The following is a 13771-nucleotide window of genomic DNA, read 5'->3' as shown; positions in this document are numbered from 1 at the left end:
TCAGCTGTGTAGTCAGCTAAAGGATTGTTGATTTGGTGGTATCACTGAACAAGCTCAGTTTTAATCATGTTAAATGTTAAAGTTTCGTTTGATTGTGTAATTTAACTTTGAGGTAGAATACTTTTTGAGATCAAGATGCTAAATTCTAGCTTGGTTAGTCAGCGCAGACCGAGATCCTTTTTCGTCCTAACCACCTTACATCCAAGAGACAAAGAGTTGATAAAACCATCAGCATTTAATCAAGTGCAATCAAAGGCTTAGTCCATAGTCTGTCATTCAAATGTGTCACTGATAACAATCCTTGTTGTTAGGAGGTAATGAGCTGTGTAACCCATTTCATTTTCAGTGTAGCCATACTTGGCCTACATGCGGAAAAGCATGAGATCAGGATTCATGCAAGCATTGCCAGCTTATGTAGCCTAATATTGTTTCAGTCATCCTTTTATAGCACTCATTACGTCATGCATTCCAGCCATTTTTAAACGTCAAACTAATTCAGGCCGGTCAGATGATCGACTGGCACGATCTTACAGAAAATTCTATACAAGCAATGGCCTTTTAAATTTGTTTGAAAGCTTTTGTAAAAAAGAAAAGTTGTGTTTTTGCTTGTGTTTTTCTTTATTTTCTTTTTTTTTTTTTTTTTTCTCTCAGCCCAAATTTTGCCATGACAACTAATATCTCAAGATAGAGTCCACATTGGCCTGCACAAAACAGGGCATGTCACCATAGACAGTCTGCGCCTCAGACCAGTCAGAACTGTCTAAATTGTACCACATACGCTAGATTTTATTAAGAAACTAAATCAGGACAAATCTGAATGTCATCCTGCCTGACTGGTGTGATGCTGGGAGTCAAATCTTCAGCGGTTACATATGTGTGATGCAGAATCTCTTCAGTCTTTTAGGAGGTGGCCGAAGTCATCATTTGCAGTTGTAGCTTCTGCTCCATGTGTTCCTTTTGCTTTATTTTAATTGAGAAAACAAGTTCAGGGACACAGGCCCATGGTGCAAATGTGGCAATGACGTATAGTTCTGTCTGTATATGACAAGAGGGTTGTAGGAGTGTGTGAATATTTCATCTGAGGTGTGAAGATTCATAGCTGGCAAATGCTCGTGCTAATAGAGATTTACTTTTCTACTAATTAGAAACTGCACAATAAAGAACAGACAATTTGGGCTGATTTTTTCTGAAGAGCTGTACTTAGTGGCGAAGCTTGAGGTTTCATTAAGTAATATAAATATGACTCTTGATGACCGTAATGGTGTGGAAAAAAAATATTCTCACAGGACAGGGATATCCATTTGCCTTTTTATTGTGTTGTCCTGTAGATTATCAGTCAAAACAAATTACCTTTAAACCTGTTGTGTTCCTCAAAGGACAGTGACAAATTCAGAAAGCCTGGGTTCACTAAGGCAGTCAGGCAGGTTCGGGGCCTTAAATCATGAGAAGTCAGATCACAGTCAGTCACAGGCTTGTGGCACTGTAATGTAAACAGAAAAACTGAAATGTAAATATTACTGCACTGGCCTGAATACCACATCGCCTGATTATACTCTCTCTTTTTCAACACTTTCTTTTTTGTTTATGCAGCTAAGATTATAAAGCAAAAACTGTAATAAAACAAAGCAGAGAGATGTACCGTTTTTAACATCATTAAAACGGATTGCCACTCTTAGAATAAAAATACAATACAACCATAAAAGCACATAACTCCCAAAAGTGGAACTGAGCTGATTAGACACTCGAGCACATGCAATGTTTATCAGTATGACATCTTACTGTGGGACTGAATGCGTGTGGACACAAGGCAGACAGGAGGAAGCAGGCAGGCCTAGCAGAACAAACACTCTAGCTGTAATGCAACACCGACTTGGCCGTGACAGGTGTAATATGGAAACACGTCTCATGGCAGCTCACTCCGAAAGACAGAGGTTATTTTTGTGAATTTGTAATAATTGTAAAGAAAAATTGTAATAAATACAAAAAGATTTGAGCTAATGAGCTTGCAACAAGGCCGTGAGTGTGTTGCATGTTTTATGTTTTAAACTCTATCTTGGACTACACCTCCGTGTTCTCTTTACCTGTCAAGCCCCTTACATTATTATGTGGGAGGGGAGACAAAGTTGACAAAATCACTGATGGCGTGCTGGCAGGGCACTGACTCCTTTGGCAGGTTGGCTTATACCTTACTCTACTTGGCTCGAAGCACCGAATACAATGAGACCTGGTGTTCGCTTGTTTGCATACATGTAGCAGAAATTTGTGTCTGCACAGCTACAGTGAGGGATAGCTGTTCTGTTGCTAATGTGGGGAGGTGGAGATGGCCTGCGCACGTAATGACGATAAGCTCCGGTGAGAGATTCATACGGGAGGAGAGTCCTGTTCATATGCATGCACCACCCAGGATCTCCCCATGAAATATTAATGCATCTCGGCTGCAGAGGTACTATCCTTCCGTTAAAGTCATTACTTCAGCCTCGGCTCTGTGGAGGCTCGTGTTCAGAAAGCCTGAGGTTGTGTGTGTGTGTGTGTGTGTGTATATATGTTCACACTCCATCTCAACCATTCTTAAGCAATGAACGGGGCTTGAGATAAGACTCTGTGACCACTATACTGTCATTACTACCTGGGTTTCTACTAGAATCATCAATTCTGTGTAATTGCTCTTAAGTGCCTTCTGGATAGCTTTGCTAGTTTACTCTACCAGCCGCTTGGCAAGGAAGTTAGGGGGTCATATCATCATATGGAAAATCTGTCTGACTGATGAGAAACATAAATGAAAGCAGCACCAGCCGCTGTGACAGGTGGACAAGCAATATGACACACATCCAAGAGAAAATGTTATGTATTTATCGGCAATCTTTTTCCTGGACATTAAAGTGCTTTTACATCAAGTGATCCGGGTGCCTTTACAAAAAAAAAAAAAAATAAAAAAAAAAATAATAATATATATATATATATATGAAATTTCCATTACTGTTAATTAAAGTTAGCTCTTGTGGGGTTACAGAAAACTCCTATTTAAAAGTCTTTGAATTTGGCTTGATAACAATCTTTATCATGACTTTGACAATAATTTGTAATGAAAATTCATCAAAGCTTAAACATAGACTGTAAGATCCAATAATCCTCACACATATCAAAACACATCAGCATGGAAGCTGCTGTACATTGCTGCTGGAAGGCAAAATAACCACTGGAATCACTCAACATCATCTTTACAAAAAAAAAAATTAGATGTCGCTCCTTCTCCTACAGCTTCAGATTGTGATTCACAGTGTTTTGTTTCAAAACTTGATTATGTTATATAATATCATAAAATTCAGGGTAATATGTGAAATTCATTATATAGCAGATTATTATATTGCAGTTTGAAAACTGCATCCCTTTAATTCGTGCTATACTATGGCCTTTTTCATAGCAGACATGTTGAACTGTCATAGTAGGAAAAGCGTGGATGTTTCTCTTCTTCTTTATTAAATGAAACAAAGGCACTGGTAGATTTTAGGCCATTGTGTATCTAAATATTTACCAACAAAATCTATCCTTGGGTGAGGCAAGGGTTATTTTTACAGGTTAGGCTTGGCTGATCACAGCTCTCTGCAGGCTGGAATTTGCTTTTCTAGGCAGCCTACCTGCTGAAAAATAACCTCATATAATCATCAGATGAAAGCACTGTGCCGCTTATTCACCCCCCCCCCCCCCCTCTCTTTTTTTTTCTTTTTTGTTTTTCCATCCCCCTCCTCCCTTTACATTTTTTCCCCTCTAATATAAATTTGGTTGTTCCTCTCGCTCAAAGCTGTGCATCCAATGTTTCCTGTGAGGAGGCATGTTCTAAATATGCTGATAGTACAAAGCAGCAGGGTAGCAGGAAAATATCAAACAAAATGGTGCTTGTGAGATCAATTACATGATAGAAAATGGAGGTTTAAGTCTAGCGTATATGCTGCAGCATATAGCTGTTCATATTTCAGTGCTTGCCTGCTTGCTGTCTAATCTCTTTTCCCTCACTTTTTCATTAGGAAAAGCTAAAGCTGTTTTTTAAATTGAGTGTTTTCCTGTTTAATCCCTTGCAAGGGTGTGGACGTGTGCATGTTCACATGTGTGCTTTGTGTCATGCAAACGTACACGATCTTGTGAGTGTATGTATGTGTGTGTTTATATGTTATATGTGTGTCTTTATGTGTGTGAGTGTGTTGCCCATTTTTTGAAAGTGTTTGCTGAATAAAGCAGAAATCTCCCGTGTGGCCAAGTGCACTGTGCTGCACATGTCTGTGAGAGGGGGCTTGACGGTGCTGTTACTACCTTTTCCAGTTGTGTGTTGTGTGGCACTCAGATTATAGCCTTCCATTCATAAGAGCGGGGATTTCCTGACAAGGACCAGCACTACTGTCTCAATAAGCCCCTCAGGAAGAGAAACACACACACACAGACACACACACACACAGACACACACACACACACACACACACACTTAACACCAGTTTTGAGGATGACTCAGTCACACACAATCAGAATTCCTGAGGTAGACCAGCTTAAAGTTGATGAGGGCCGCTCTGAGATGCAGAAGCACCACATTGCAATCTTGGCCTGCAAAGCACTATCATATCTTGATGCTATTTAAATCGAACCCTCACACATTCTCTCCCCGTGGTGGCATGCCAAGTAGGGCAGGACAACACTGGGGGGACAAGGGATGGAGGTTATTTGGCACAATAGGAGGATGGAAGCCAAGTAAGCCTCAAACAGCAACTAGCCTATCACTCTAAGGAAACAGCTTGTGGTAGCTTATCATCAGGGATCAATCTGAAATGTCAGATCAGGGGCAGCTGTAGACTAATTAGAGATGCAAGATTATGTCTGGAGGACGCCCTTTTTGAATCATGGTGGGCAGGCAAATAAATCACTTTATGCTCCATGAGTAACAAACATTAAACGCAGCCCATATCATCAAGATGAAGATGCATCTAAATGTATGGATATGAGACAGTGTGGTGCAGAAGATTATATAGTTGTGAAATTAGAGAAGATAGGCTTCTCGTGGGCTAAAGGTATCAGGAGGAGTGAGAGCTGAAAGATGATATTTACTGTGATATCTGTAACAGCAAAGTAAGATGTTAAAGGACATTTCTCTGAGGAAGTCATTTTGATAATGTAATGTTAAAAGTTTAACAGAAAATGAAATACAGTGTATTTTGAACATACAAACGGGTTTTAAAATGAAATATTTGTTTTATTTCTGGTGTCAAAATGATTAAATGTAAATCAAGCACAGCTTAAGCGCTGTCAGCGCTGCCGTTTCAGTTATAGAAAAGCAATCATTTTGTCGCTTCGTAAAGTCAGAAAAAGGAAAGTGATTATAGTTATAGTTATATACTTAGCCTTAACGTCATAAAGGTGTCAAGTTTTGGATCATTTAGTATCTGGTGAGTCATTTCTCAGGGTGTAGATTTTGTTAGATACAAGGTTTGTAAGCCACGTAAGATTTAAATGATGCCTAACGCCTGTGGACTATTCCTCCAGTATTTCTTGCACAATATTAGTAATAGTTTGCTAATTTAATCCTCAACACACAACTGAATTTTTGTTGCTTAGCATTTGGATAATCCATCACTTGTCTAAATCTGTACATTTTATATATTTGTTTTTGAAATGAAATGAAATAATTTTTCTTTTTTACACTTAGTCTCTGCCTTGCTCCCGAATGGATTACAGTTCTATTCTTCTTTTATTCTTTTAGTTCAACAAAAATGACATGGCAGTTGTTTACAAATCTCCTCGCCAAATGTTTTGGCATTTACTAATGTGTTCTGATGTACCGCGTGGATAAAATAACTGGACTGATGAGAAACCTGAATCGAACAGCATGGGGGTTATTTTCTTTGTGGGAACTGTGTGAGGTTTAATGTTGAGTAACATGAAAAGGAGTGCGTGTATTTCTTTGTCACATGTTTTATGTGTTATTTTGAACAGCGGTTCTTTCTAAATATGCAGGTGTTGTGCTACTCAGATGATAAGACCGTAAGAGTCAACAACTTCTAGTGAACTGTGAAATAAATGAAACAGACTTCTTGAAATCAGACTCAAGCCGGTTCATTTCATTTTCAGTCTGTCATACAGTCTATGCAGCCTTCTGCTGGAACATAGAAAATACTGTAAAGCGATACGCGTTTGTAATTTTTTTTTTTGGTCAGTTTTTCTGCAAGACATATTAGGTTTGGGGAAAAGCTTGTCAGCTTGGCCAGACCGTTGCCACTTTGAGACGCTTAAGCCAGTGATCAGTGGATATGATTTCTGTGGCATTTATACTGCCTGCGCAAACGCTCTGCTCCGAGTTCTTCACATCAGGGAGACTTGACTGTGACCCTGAAGAGTAGAACTGACTGCTTTCATACCTCTCTCTCAGTAAGAGGTTGATTTCAAAGTCTGCGTTTTCTCCCTGTCATTTGAGTTAATATATTTCAGCTTGTGGGGAGGCTATCCAGTCAAAGAGAGCGTGTGCTTTAGCACTGGTGTTAGTAAACCCCTGGGTGGTCCTCTGTATCAACCACAGCAGGGTGGAACAGGCTGTAACCATCACTGAGATGTGGCTTAGGCTTTGTGTGTTTCTGTGTGGGTATGTAACATATATACTTTTCAACATATTAAGCTTTTACTATGCCACGTTGTTCTAGTAAATGGCCACGCTTACGTGCAATAGATGGCCGTACCACAGAGAGAGCCACCTCACCATCAATATTCCCTGTCTGTGCTGGCTCAATTGATGATTTCACAGCCCTCAAGCATCTCGTTTCACAGTTCAGGTTTTCCCATATGGGGATCAGAGAGATGCTTTAGCCCTGTTACTTGCTGTTAGCTGCTGAGCTGCTGCCTGGTGAAGTGACACTGTTGTTCAGCAAGGCCCGTATCCCAGCCAGCTTTTATTTGGTCCAGGAAGAACACTGTGTTCTGTCCCATTCAGCTGCTTTATAATGTATTTTTTTTTTCATTCTTCTGGGTGTTTCAGCTGTTTGGTTTTTTTTTTTTCCCTCCATCATTGTGTCACACTGACTTGACACATTTCTCTGCCATTCACAGTGTCAGTGGACATGTACCGGTGTGGTTTTTCACGGGAAGTGATGTCACCGTGAACATTGCCGCCCACATTGTCAAATACACTCCCCGGGGCACGTTGCATGGCAACCATAAAGTGTCATTGTCAAGAGGATTTGTGAAATGTAATATCATCCAGAGGGGGCAGGGACACCACAAAGAAGGGACAGCTCTTCAGCACAGTGCTGCTAGAGGAACCTGCTGTTTCCTACTTTGGCACAGTCAGATAATAAAATAAGTGTGTGTATGAGGGTTTGAGTCCTGAATGTCTTTAATACAGGTCACCACTTGGTCTGTATGGGCTTGCTTTAGTTTCCCCAGTTTGGCCCTCTCCTTGTTGTGAGTGGTGCATTGCAGCCTCTTTTGGCGAGGTGTCTGCTGCGAACTGGTCAAGTTGGTTTGACAAGCTCATCTTGTCTGAAGAATGACTCACCATTTTAAGGGAATTCTTTGTGTTTTAATTACTGAAATCTATAGACAAGCAGTAAATAATGTAGAGGCCTTCACGGCTTTTCATATTGTGTGCATGTTTGTACTACCCACCAGTCATTTCATGACTGTGCACCAGTCATTTCTTGTAAGTGGTACGATGAGTTGCTAGTCATATACACAGTGTCTGTGCTGGTATTAGCTACAACCGCTACAGTATCATTCCTGCCGACAGAGAAATCGACACCCTCCATCTCCATCTGAGTTGATTTTAGAGCCAATCAAAGCCAAAGTCAACTGAGCTGACAAGAATAGAACAGAGGTCTTAAAATTGGACTAAAGCTGGATTTAAGAATATTTTCTTTTTTTTTTTTGTGCTGTATCACACAAACTACAGTTCAGTGAATGTCGCGTTGTTGTGATTATTCCTCTTTTATCCTCACACTGTATGAAGATTTATATGATAGAGACACGGAAAAGAAGAGAACATCTCGGTCACACGCCTCCTTTTGTCACAATCTGTTGACATCTGAATATGCCAATTTATGACGGGCATAAACCAGGATGAAATTAGGAAGTGGTAACTGCCTCTAAAGAAACAGGCAGTGTTTCTTTGTATGGATGATTTTGTTTAACAAGTTATTTTGCCAGTTGCCTCGCTGACCTTTACAGAACTTGCGTGTTGTTGAGCACGCTGACCTCCTGTCTAGTGGACCCACACGGTGTCTGAAGAACTGACTTGCTGTCTAACAGAATGACTTCTTGGATAACAGGAGACGTTATTGCCAGCATGGGAATCTTTGTATAAGTCTCTAATGTAATCTAATATGAACAAGCCCACAGGGACATCCTTCTCACTAGAGACATACCTGCTCATGCTCCAGTCTATCTGAATAAGCCTGTGATTGTGTGTGTGTGTGTATATGTGGAGTACGAAGCATGTTTGCCTTTGTGGGAAGGCGGAGGTGGATTTGTTATGTGTGCGGAAGCGTGTTAGAGAGAGAGAGGGAGAGGGGGAAGATGCTGTTGTGTGTCCGTATAATAGCAGTGTTTTTTATTTTCATTTTTTTCCCATTAACATCACACCAAGGCAGAGATTTGGCGCCTGTGGCTTCCAAGAGATAATACATGTGGAGAGGTGCAAGATAGGAAGTGTGTGCATATGTGGTGAGAGAATATATGGAGAAAGGTCACTGAAATAATATGTGACTGTGTGTGAAAGAGAGAAAAGAGAGTTGCAGTATGAAACACTGGTGAAAAGTAGAAGCTTGCGTCTATTCATTGTGCAATCTGCTGCTATCTGGGCTCCTAGTATCATAACATCCCAGCAGTCTGTCTCGATACTACGATTCTATATCACGCTATGGTGAGAATTTCAACACTTACAAACTAACAATGATAGCTTAAAGAGAAAAATATTTGCCAAATTATAACTAAATGAAGTTGGTCTTAAACTGCAGGCTGGCAGGGAGCTTTAGCAAAGCCCTGAATTCCTTATAAAATAAACTCGGGCAGCTCCCATCGTAAGCATGTTAATACATGCAAGAATTTCCTGCAATCCTTCCACTGCTGTTGTTGTATATATGCTGGGGTTAAAAACCACACGCTGACTGCTATACAAAGAAGCATTTTTACAGAATATAGGCTACTGCTGCAAATGGATCTATTGTTTTCGGACTGCAGTGCAGCAGAAGTAAATCCATGAACACTTATTTCACTCTGTCTTGCATACTGGTGCAAACCTGCAGGGGGCTACAGTTCGGAAGTGCAGTCGACAATCAAATGAACAAATAGCTTTGGATGTCTATGTGGTTTTTTTTGTTTGTTTGTTTGTTTGTTTTTTCCTGCAAGACAACTTTGACGACATAGTGCTTCAGTTTGTAAGCCTCATTACAATGTCTGTGTAATCCATTAGAGACAGCATTTCTCCCAAGCTGTTCCTTGTAGACCCACAAATAAGCAGTTAAAAAAAAAACGGTCTTCCAGAGTTACTGTAAGTTTAGAGCGTAAAACCCTTTATGAGCCATTATGCCTTACCTGATCTGTACATGCAGAATTGCTGCTCATGATACTGACACAGTAAACACATTGCTGTACAGTATTTTGTAAGCCCTTATACACACACATGTATGGGTTCACTGGATTGCAAATGTTTTTTATTTATCATTGTTAAATTCAGTAGCACTTAAATATTCCTACATTTTTGCAAATGTTTGAATTGATTCCATCCATGGACAGTTCTTAATGACTGTTTATGGATGCATTCACTGGGTACTTCTTGGTTGTATGTTTAAGGCATTCATAAACACAACGCAGTAAACAGTGCTGAATTTATTTTGAACAGGTTTTCATTACCCTGGCCTTCATCTCATCGTATTCATGGCGTATTGTTTTCCCTCTCCTTCAGGAAAATTGTCATCAAGATTGGAAAGAAGAAAAAGCGAAAGCCGGAGTCTTCGGAGGAGGAGTCGGATGATGACCCTCCCCCTCGACACACTTCTAAAGAGGACGACTCTGTAAGATCCAGCACATGCGCACACTCACAAATACGCACAGACATATAACCATACAGCACAAGCTGCTATTATTGGAACTGGGGCTGTAATGCTTAGGAGCACTTGGAGTATATTTCATCTCACTTTATGAAATTAATATATGAACTCTAAACTGTGACACAACACAGCATTGTAAGTGGGAACTTGGACTTTTAACTCCCCGCATTGTTCAGATGTAATGTTAGTTACTTGTGGCCGACTCTGTTTCTGTTACAGTTGCAATACAAGGCAGTGAGTGAGCTTAGCCTTGAGGAAGGCTTCACAGCTTTAGTTTGAGCCAGGGAGGATTGACTCTGTGGTTCACATAGAGGTCGTGCAGTGGGTGGCTACCCTCAAGTACACATTCTTATCTGTATTGATGGAGCCAGCTGACAGCGGAGAAGCACTATCTAGGTCAAAGCATCGACAATAGCACCTTCCTGTGCACACACACCTAAATATAACTCTAATGACAAGTTAATTTGGATGTTCAGCGTTACTTAATTTTTTCATTTGAAAGGAAACGTCGTCGCCACAGCAGTGAGTGAAATTCTGCGGGCTTTTTGTTTTCAGTTTTTTTTGTGACAACATAATACTTAACAAAATTAAATGATCACATTGTTTTATCAAATCCAGAGTAATATGATGTGACTTTGTCTCCTCCTTCACCCCCACCACCTCTGTCTTTCCTTTTTGTGTCCTATCCGGCCTGCTGCCTATGATATAATTACCCTGGTTTAATGGCGCCCCTGGCCTTAATTAAAACAGTCTGTTGATGACTCATTTAGGATGATCCTGTGGAAGAAGTCAAAGTAGCGTGGCCGACAGCTAGAAAAGTAGCATGGCCTCCTCAGGGGTTCAGCCCTATTGTTGTGGTGTATGACAGGTTTGACTTTCCAGCTTCTGGTCAGCTTGGGTTTGGGGATGTGAGGGTATATCTCCATGGGGATATTATACTCCACACCTAATTAACTTTGGCTCAGTGGCATTTATTCCTAATTAACTACATATTATCATTAGGAGGGGCTCATGTATTGATGCAGGATACAGCAGCCCACGCATATGATAATTATAAAGGCTTGACAGGAAGGAACAGAAAGAAGCTGGATTTTAAAACGCTCACTTTTACTGACTTATGGCGTGTAATGTTTTTCTGTATTTCTCACTTGGGTTTATTGAGGATGGGAAAACCCATATTATCATTTCGAAAATAGCTTACTGTAAATTTTAAATGAATTTGTCATTCACATGTTTCATCCATTACCAGGAAATATTGCTTCATACTCTGAAACTTGATACCAAATCAGTCATTATTCGTGACTGAAGGAACAGTGTGTGCTGTGTGGTTTTTACAGGGTACTGTGGTTTACTAAGCTCCGGTAAGTTCACTGGCACAAGTGTAAGGCAGTGACTTTGATGCTTTTGCTGTTATATAGTCCGACAGTACTGGTTAACAAACATAATGGGGGGGGGGGGGGGGGGGGGGGTATTCATCAGTGTGGTACTGTGCAAAAGTTTCAGCCACCAAAAGTAAAATGTGGATCATTTAAAAATAATGCCATGAATAGATTTTATTTATCAATTGACTTCATACAAACTTCTTCCTCTGTGGACTTAGGTTGTCTCAGTGTCTTCTGTCTCTTCATATAATCCCAGACTGACTCCATGACGTTGAGATCAGGGCTCTGTGGGGGACACACCATCTGTTTCAGGACTCCTTGTTCTTGTCTTTGAAGATAGTTTGTTATGACTCCGGCCGTATGGTTGGGTTCGTTGTTGTGCTGCAGAATGAGTCTGGGACCGATCGGACACCTCCCTGATGGCAGTGCTGTGTGATGGATAAAATCTAAACATCTGAAGTGCCTAAAACTTTTTCACAGTACTAAATATGAAGCGTTGCATAAGTAAACTTTGCAGTACAGGACATGTTCAAGATGATCGTCAGCTATTCATTAGTTTCAGCTGTGTCCACATCTTAGTCCAGATCAAACCTGTCACAACTTCTTACTTACTTAGTGGAGCCATCTGGGACAATGTCAGTTTAAGAAATGTCAAAATCCAAAAATATCTGTAATTCTTGACAAACAGATGGTACGTTTCTTTTTTCCACAATCACCTTGGCAAAGTAGCCAACCTTTCTTCCTGCACGAAAGCTGTTGATTGATGTATGACGTAATCCAAATCAGGCGAATACTTTGGTAAACGCGCCTCTCCTTCCTTGTCTCGCTTCTCTAGAAGAGGAGATCTAATCGGCAGGTGAAGAGGAAGAAGTATGCTGAGGAGCTGGAGGCCAGGTTGTCAGATGAAGAAGTGAAGGTTATTGTCAAAGCCAAGAAGACCAACACTGCAGCATCGAAGGAGCCTTCTCTTCAGCTCTTTGTTGTAAGGAGTTCTGCCTTTTCCTCCCACGTAGCTTAGAAGTCTAGTTTAAATTCATTCATTAAAAGAAAAAAAAAAACATGAAATATACTGCACCAGAGTGCAGAGTACAACCAAATTGATTTCACTGCTGATAAATCTCACAATTAACAATATTTGTTTGTTTGCTTATATTTGCAATAATCCTGCAATAATCCAAAAGGTTTGGGCGTTTTTTTGGTTGTTTTTTTGTGGCAATGATGTGCATAAAATTTGGGGGAAAAAAAAGAATACATCATGTTTAAGAACAGGAGGACTACAGTAAAGTGCGGCACAGCCTGTTCTTTGCACCACCACATTGTGACGTGCAAACCAGGAGCCCTGCAGTATGCCTGTTCAAAGAGAGGGAAGATACATATTCAGTGCCCAGTTTTAATAATTCAGATGCAACAGCAGAGAAAGTTGCAGGGGACTATTGTGAATGCTGCTCTGGCCAAATACATTTTTCTAGCAATGTAAAGTTTCACCGTGGTTTCTGTTTTTATAAATTAATAGTGCCTTTTTAGTTTTATTTATGTGGTTACTATAAAATTTCTACAACATACGACAACATCTAAAATTAGACACTGATCTGCAGAAACAAACTCCACAAAAAAAGTTGAAACCTCAGGAAGAGCACAATTGTGTGCGGACTGTTCACTTGTGTTTTTTTATTACACACAGTTTTTTACTATTACACACTGGTGTGTGGTTTTTGCATTAATTGTCCTTAGGTTCATGCAGGTGAAAGCTCTGGGAGACTGTGAACACACTTGAAATTAATTCATGTCACTGCATTTGTAGGAGAATCCCAGTGAGGAGGATGCTGCTGTTGTTGACAAAATCATGTCTTCTCGTATCGTTAAGAAGGAGGTAATGATGATTTGCTGTTATTTTTTCCTGATTTTAAGTTATCGTAAAAGATGCAGTAAATTGCTGCACAGTTATGATTAAGGTTGCCATTGCAATTATTTTGCTTGATAGTGAGATCTGAATTATTTATCACTATAAATAATGTTGCTGCACAACATTATTTTATCTGATATTTGGTGTCTTTTATCAACATCTTAAATGTCTGCAGCTTTGGTTCCAAATGAAATTACTTTATAATCTGGCATAAATCAGCCAAGTTTCTATGTAATCACATAATTTTCTGTTGGTTTAAACCTCTCTATAGGTCTCTCCAGGAGTCGTGGTTGAAGTGGAAGAGTTTTTTGTAAAATACAAAAACTAGTAAGTTCATTGTTCAGTTGTGGCTTCTTTGTGTCAGCACTGTTATTATATTGTTATGAAATGCATTGTGAAGCAGGACAGAAAAA

At 40.0% G+C, this 13771-nt stretch overlaps 1 protein-coding gene across 7 annotated transcripts in view; it reads left to right on the top strand.

The window, feature by feature from the left end:
- chd9 (chromodomain helicase DNA binding protein 9) overlaps positions 1 to 13771 on the top strand; it is a 68656-nt gene that overhangs the window by 24765 nt on the left and 30120 nt on the right. For all 7 annotated transcript variants that reach the window (XM_041035751.1, XM_041035759.1, XM_041035786.1 and 4 more), the window contains 4 exons: positions 9929 to 10037; positions 12291 to 12437; positions 13257 to 13325; positions 13630 to 13685. In XM_041035751.1, coding sequence (XP_040891685.1) covers positions 9929 to 10037; positions 12291 to 12437; positions 13257 to 13325; positions 13630 to 13685 — 381 coding nt within the window. The remainder of the gene's footprint in view (positions 1 to 9928; positions 10038 to 12290; positions 12438 to 13256; positions 13326 to 13629; positions 13686 to 13771) is intronic.

Source organism: Toxotes jaculatrix, chromosome 1 (assembly GCF_017976425.1).
Source record: "Toxotes jaculatrix isolate fToxJac2 chromosome 1, fToxJac2.pri, whole genome shotgun sequence".
Lineage (NCBI taxonomy): Eukaryota > Metazoa > Chordata > Actinopteri > Toxotidae > Toxotes > Toxotes jaculatrix.
This window is presented reverse-complemented; position numbering and strand designations above follow the sequence as displayed.